At 36.4% G+C, this 7500-nt stretch overlaps 1 protein-coding gene across 3 annotated transcripts in view; it reads right to left on the bottom strand.

Annotated features, from left to right (window-relative positions):
* Window positions 1-6111, bottom strand: part of LOC125034857 (protein pygopus-like) — a 14260-nt gene extending 8149 nt beyond the window's left edge. For all 3 annotated transcript variants that reach the window (XM_047626892.1, XM_047626893.1, XM_047626894.1), the window contains exons 1-2: window positions 5607-6111; window positions 1270-1440 (exon numbers count right to left, since the gene is read on the bottom strand). In XM_047626892.1, the coding sequence (XP_047482848.1) occupies window positions 1270-1440; window positions 5607-5625 (190 nt within the window). In that variant the 5' untranslated portion in view covers window positions 5626-6111. The remainder of the gene's footprint in view (window positions 1-1269; window positions 1441-5606) is intronic.
* Between the last annotated feature and the right edge of the window lie 1389 nt (window positions 6112-7500).

Genomic DNA, 7500 nt, shown 5'->3' with positions numbered 1-7500 from the left:
AGATAGCTAAGTAGAAAGAGAGAGAGAGAGAGAGAGAGAGAGAGAGAGAGAGAGAAAGAGAGAGAGAGAGAGAGGGAGAGGGAGAGGGAGAGGGAGAGGGAGAGGGAGAGGGAGAGGGAGAGGAAGAGGAAAAGGAAGAGGGAGAGGGAGAGGGAGAGGGAGAGGGAGAGGGAGAGGGAGAGGGAAAGGGAAAAGGGGAGAGAGAGAGAGAGAGAGAGAGAGAGAGAGAGAGAGAGAGAGAGAGAGAGAGAGAGAGAGAGAGGGAGAGGGAGAGGGAGAGGGAGAGGGAGAGGGAGAGGGAGAGGGAGAGGGAGAGGGAGAAGGAGAGGAAGAGGAAGAGGAAGAGGAAAAGGAAGAGGAAGAGGGAGAGGGAGAGGGAGAGGGAGAGGGAGAGGGAAAGGGAAAAGGGGGGAGAGAGAGAGAGAGAGAGAGAGAGAGAGAGAGAGAGAGAGAGAGAGAGAGGAGAGGGAGAGGGAGAGGGAGAGGGAGAGGGAGAGGGAGAGGGAGAGGGAGAGAGAGAGAGAGAGAGAGAGAGAGAGAGAGAGAGAGAGAGAGAGAGAGAGGAGAGAGGGAGAGGGAGAGGGAGAGGGAGAGGGAGAAGAGAGAGAGAGAGGGAGAGGGAGAGGGAAATGGACTGGGAGAGAGAGAGGGAGAGGGAGAGGGAGAGGGAGAGGGAGAGGGAGAGGGAGAGGGAGAGGGAGAAGGAGTGGGAGGGAGGAGTGGGAGGGAGAGGGGGAGGGAGAGGGAGAGGGAGAGGGAGTGGGAGAGGGAGTGGGAGAGGGAGTGGGAGAGGGAGAGGGAGAGGGAGTGGGAGAGGGAGAGGGAGAGGGAGAGGGAGAGGGAGAGGGAGAGGGAGAGGGAGAGGGAGAGGGAGAGGGAGAGAGAGAGGGAGAGGGAGTGGGAGTGGGAGTGAGAAAAAAGAAAATGGAGAGGGAGAAAGACAGAGGGAGAGAAAGGGAGAAAGGGAAAGAAAGTGCGACAGAAAGGGAGGGAGAAAGAGGAATGAAGGGAGGAAGGGAAAGATGGATGGATGGATAGATAAATGGAGGGAAAGAGGGTGAGAGGTAGAGAGAGAGGGGGGGAAAGGAGGGATAGAGAACAAAAGAGCAGTGGGGAGAAACACTAATATGCAAAGACAGAGATGCAGGGAGAAAACAAGCAGAGAAAATGTATAAAGACAAAAATGATCCCCAAAAGAAACATACACATGACTTCAGTCTCGAAACAAAAGCAAAGAAACCCACATTAATCCTTCAACTTTAGCCTTACCTGTGAGGGGGGGAGGAACCAAGTCATGGCTCGGAGGCGTAGAGGGGGGTCCCTGCGCTGAGGACGGTGTATTGGACGTCCGTCTTTTCTTCTTGGGGTTGTTTGGGGAGTCTGGGGAGCCCCCACTCCCCGTCTTGAAATCGGCCGCCAGGCTGCTGCTGTTTGTAACAGCTGGGAGGTGACAGGAAAGGGCTGTTTATGAGAATTCTTTGTGGGACTGTGTTTTTTTTTCCTAATTAAGGAGAATTTGTAGACTAGACTTTGAAGTCAATAATCAATCCTACTCTCTACTGTTAATTGTGCAATTCATTTATCATCACTGATTTTGAGATGGTATATCTGATGCCTAATACTATCATTCAATTCACTCACTATCTCTAATCAACTGAGATACCTAGATTATCATCCCTTTTCAGGGTCATTTCCAAAATAAAAATAAATAAATAAAACTGAAACACAACTAAAACTATCATTTGAATGTTTTCTTCAAACTTCATGTATGTATCCTTTATCTGATCTGAAGAAATATTAATTACCTGATCTAATCTACCTCACACCTATCGATCTGTTCCCTATTTTGCCACTAATACAAAAATAATGCATTTTTTTTTATGAGGAAAAAGAGCTTACTTACTCTTCCAATTACAAATAACCTGTAAACTTTTAGGGCAGTTTTTACCCTAAGGTTACACCAAAATTACATGTTCAAAAATACTTAAGAAATTTTGAAGACATCAGCACTGAAATCCCCCCTCGAAAATATGAATCAGAATGTATAACTTGAGTGTACTTCAGCAGAAGGCATATCCAGAGTCTGCTATGATTTGCCTTTCTGTCAGCAGAGTTAAGAGAGAGCCTATAGCACTATGAACATTACTGAAATAAAGATATCAAATTTCCGTGGCAATGTACAGTAAAGCATGATATCAAACATATTGTACTTTTAGATATCAATGCAGGATTTTAAATCACGTGCTGTCCATTTTTCATCATAAGTTCTCGTTTCTTGGTCCTTGCTGAAAAGGCTGAGAAGTGCCCTTGACTCATTTTGCAGTCGACACTCACCTAAAACTAATTAGGAATTACTCATTTGCTATTCTTTTGTCTGATAATATTATCTACACCATTATTTATCAAAATTTCCTAGATTGTGGCTGGCATTAGATATATACCTAAAAGCAATATCAGTAACACCACTATTCTCACAATGATAAATGTCATAGCTTCTCCAAATTCTCCTTATTTAGAAGTCTAGTTTACTTCAAAATACAAGAAATCATCATAAATAATATAACATTTTGCAAATATATCTAAATATCATGACCCAAATAATTCATATATACTTATAACAACAATTTGAAAAATATGAAAACCCTGCATATCAATAAATAAAAGTACACATTTTATTCAAAATATATCATAATCAAATTAGACAATAAAGCAACAAAAATAGGACGCAACTGGTTACACAAAATAACATCAAAATCCTTTCACAAATGTATATACAGGTTAGAACACAATGTTATATTCTGTTAAGTTGGTCAAACAGTGTACTACATGCATATAACACTACTGTTCTTTTTCATTTAGAGATAATTAGCAATCACTCATTAATATGAACTATTACAAGTCACTCCAAAATCTGATTTATTAAAGTAATTCATGCAAATTCCAACATAACAACGACTTCTTTATACAAAGAAGAGATTATTAATGTTTCTTTTTCTAAATTCTAATTCTACATCAATTGGAAGCCATTAGTTTCAAATTCCTAAATGAACAATACTACTTGCTACATGTGTTATATTATATATAATTACAAGAAGCTCAATAGTATTGGGAATTTGAATATGGACTATAGGCCAAATTTATCTTAATATAATTATGGTAATAGTAATAGTATCAAAAATAATTCTAGTAATGGTACCAATAATAATGATAATAATACAATAAAAAAAATATATATATGATGATGATGCTAACAATAATACAAAAAATTATAATGAAATCAACCAAATAGTACTATACATGAAAAATAATAAATACAAATAAAAAACCACATAAAAATCACAACAAAATGAATAATTAATTAATCAAAGTGCTTCAATCATTGCCACATCCATCCACCCATCCTCTTTTCCCATCAATAAACCAAGAATATAACAGTATCAGCATCTTAGTACAAATCTAAGTCAGTTAACTTTTGCAACTTCACTTGCAACTTTAAAACTATATATCAAAGAAATACCTAAGTCAAATAAATCAAAATTCAAGCTGAAAAAGGTTCAATTTACCTAAAAATCAACAATAATAATATCAATACATTGTAATTCAGTCTACTCATTTTGACATTAACTCATTTATTCTTTTATTTCTTTACATTTTTCATGAAACAATTTTTAAAAAATGTGAAAAAAAATTATATACTTTTCTGGACACATAATGAAATGAGGCCAAAAGTTTGTGCACAGCAGACAAAAAGGCAGAGAGAGGAGACTGAATGAATGAAAGAAAAAAAAACAAAGAAAATAATGACAGTAAAAGAATTAATAAATGAAAGAGAAAGGAAAAAAGGGATAGAGAGAATGAATAAATGCATGAGACTAAAAGAGAAAAAACAGATATTGATTCTGAGTGACTTCTATCAGTTCATGAAAAAGTAAAGACAAACAACTTTAAGACTGAAAACCAATTCATTTGATCCTTCCAGCTTAACCCACTGATGTCACATTAAACATTATCATATCAAAGTAAATAATAACAAATGGTAGGTGGTGTCTAATCATGTTTGTTTCAGTCCACATAATGAAATCTTGGATACAATTACCCAAGGGTGGAGCTATGCACACTAATGTTCTTAATACCAGAAAAACATTCCAGCATTACTGGGTTAAGGTTGTATATATATAAAGTGAGAATTAGGTGTACTTTTGAAAATATCTAATATTCTCTTAAAATGAAATGTTTAATACTGTCAATAAATAATCTGAAAAAAAAGATAATATGACAATGACATTTCTTTTTCCTAAGTATATTAAGGTATCTCCTTTTATGAGATTTCAAGAAATTCTTAATACTATAATTTTCACAACAAAATAAAATTAACTGGCAATGTAACATGAAAAAAATCAGAGAAAATTCCTCTTAAAATCGACCCAGTCCTTAGTTAAAAGAATCATGAAACAAAACTGAAACCCTTATGACTCACTAACAAATAAATCAATATGAACCCTACCCGTATATTTTCAATAATCTCTGAAACCTTTGACTATTCATTCTAATAATAAATACAACAAAAAAAGGGTTGGATTATTATAAACCACTACATGGTTTCGCTTTCAAAATGGGTCTTTTCCCTTGTAATCAAATTGGCTGCGATCTGACAAACTTGACCTTACAATTGCTGTAATGGATGCTCTGCAATCTTAAGTTCAAGAGAACAGTGGCACAGGGTCAAGTGACTGTCATTTGCACGTCAGTAGAGAACAAATACATCCATCATGTATAAATCACCAGGGGAGCTCTATCTTGCCAGAATATACAAAGTGGAAATTTGTTGGCCTTTGTCATGGCCACTGGCAGGTATTCAAATATTTTCTAAGCATAAATTAAACAAATTTTAAAACCAATATGTGTTTATCCAGTAGTGTTTAAATAATACACAAATGCTGTTTGATTGGCAGTGGCCGTCACTGCGTCTTTAGGAAAGCGTAACCTAACTTGACCTAAACTAACTCAGCTCCGCGGCATTTCTTTGTCAAGATCCTTTGTCTATCTTGGGCTCTTTGTGAATGCAATGTAAATTTACATGCTGTTTCTTAACTGCTGGCTGCGCTATCTATAACAACTGTCAATTTGAGTACCTATATTTATGATAAGCAACAGCACTGACAACTTCACTATTTAATATGTAAATATGGATAAATACATATCGTATCAAAAATTTACATGGTTATTTAAAAAATGAAGTAACATCTATATAAACAACGAGTAAAACCTCCTAACCATTATCATAAATTCAATCTATAACCAAGAAGACCTAAAATGCTCTGTTCAAAACCCATTAGTGTCTCACTCCAACACAAAGGAAATAACTGAAAACAAACACCAAATCCTGAAAACCATATTAACAAAAGGAGATTTCACATCCAATTCCAACCACAAAGAAACAAACAACCCTAATACACACCTGTCTCTTTCAATTCCCATAAAAAACAAACACATTGTAAAAAAAGACAATGAACTGAAACATTTACACAAAATCATTTACTTAAGAAATAGCAATAATTTTAAAAATAATACTTCAAACAACCCTAAGACACACTGGAGAAACATACCTGACTTCTTTTTGGGCATTTTTGTTCTTGCTTTACAAAATTAAACCTTTCAAAAGAAAAGAGTCCAAAAAAGTTCCTCTCGCTACAAGGAGGTCCTCGTCCACGTCCTCCTGTCCTTTCCTTTTCCCTTTTTTTTTTAATAATCTAACTCTTAATCTTTAATTCAAGAAAATCCTCGAGGGCGGGTTGTGTGTTTTGGTCTGAGAAACGTCTTTCATGAAATTAATGGCTCGAGGCGATTATTTTCTCAAGGTCTCAAGGCTTCTTTGAGGAAGGAGGGTGAGTTAGTCATGCCTCAGTCTCAGCCATAGACATGCACGTGGATGTGGATCTGCTGCGAAAGCCTCTCGTTACTTACAGAGAGAGAGAGGTGAGAGAGAGAGAGAGAGAGAAAGAGTTATTTTGGTTATATTTGGTTAATTTTGGGGGTCTTTTCACGATTGTTTAGAGATGGCAGCACAGGCGAGGGAGAGAGAGGGGAACTACACACACGCCGGGAGTACACACAAACGCGCGCACATACGTACACGCAATTGATTGTATTATTCACTGAAGAGCAGATTCGCAATTTACACTGGATATTCATTCGTATATATGCATAAATGAGACTAATGCAACTGGTGTTTATATTTACTGAAGTATTTTATGTATGGTTATTCATGAAAACTTAGGGCTTTATCTTCCTACATATTTTACGCACATGTATTGCAGTTGTAAATAGTTGTATATGTTCATTTAATTACTTCATGTAAGTTTAATGATGGGAATAAGTGATCAATAGGCATATGAATGCTAAACACAAACAGATAAACACAGGTAAACACATGCATACTTGTGTGTGTGGATTGAATAATTGTATCTTTAAAAATAACCCACAGCATGTGAACGCGTAACATTATTGATTTATATTTCTTGAGTATCTAGTGTTTTCGAAGGCTCATGGCAAATTTTTGAGCGGATCTCTGGGCTTTACTTCCTCATAACAAGTAGCCTGTCTAGCGATTCTTTCACATGGAATATAATTTAGGACTCACTAACAAAGAATATTTTTTAGATGGTTATTTTTTTTTTCACAGTTTAGATTCTCTCTCTCTCTCTCTCTCTCTCTCTCTCTCTCTCTCTCTCTCTCTCTCTCTCTCTCTCTCTCTCTCTCTCTCTCTCTCTCTCTCTCTCTTTGTTTATTCGTCAGTTTTTTTCCCTTTGTCTACTGTCTCGTTTTCATCATCCATCCCATTTATTGTGGTTATCTAATAATTATGCAAAGAATGAACACAGTTTATTTATCTACCAATTAATTTATCATTTATGTTCGTCGGTGATAATACACAATAAGAATTCAGATGTTTATGGAATTTTATTGATTATAAACTGCTGTACAAAAGAAATTACAAAATATATGTGACTCATAAAATTAAATCATATACATGACTGACTATTTATCTGCTTACCAAAGTATATCCCGTGTACAGATGAGTATGTATATAAATTTCTTAATTTCCTATTTAACTACTGGGAAGTACTGTATGTATGTATAAAAGGTATGGATGAAGGGGGCAAAGGGGGGGGGGGGTAGATGATTTTTTTTTGGTGGGGGAGGTGGAGGGGGTACGGTAAATAACACTCAATAGACTATGAACAAAATCCTACTGGACTAATGATAAGTCTATATTGACTAAATGCTAGGATGCATTCTAAATTTCTATGTAACATTTTCCAATTTTTCATAGCTAATATATAAAATAAAAATATTTGTATGTTACTGTTGTAGTTCTATCACCACTAGTTGCAGTAGTTTTAAGGAAAAAGAGTGAGAACCGTGGTACTGGTTATACTGATGTGATCACAATGCATGCAAGTTTAGAAGCAAGCATCTGCTCTTGAACCTTTTGGTTAA

The sequence above is a fragment of the Penaeus chinensis genome, chromosome 18, assembly GCF_019202785.1.
Source record: "Penaeus chinensis breed Huanghai No. 1 chromosome 18, ASM1920278v2, whole genome shotgun sequence".
NCBI classification, from domain to species: domain Eukaryota; kingdom Metazoa; phylum Arthropoda; class Malacostraca; order Decapoda; family Penaeidae; genus Penaeus; species Penaeus chinensis.
Note: the sequence above shows the minus strand (reverse complement) of the source record. Positions and strands in the feature narration are given on the sequence as shown.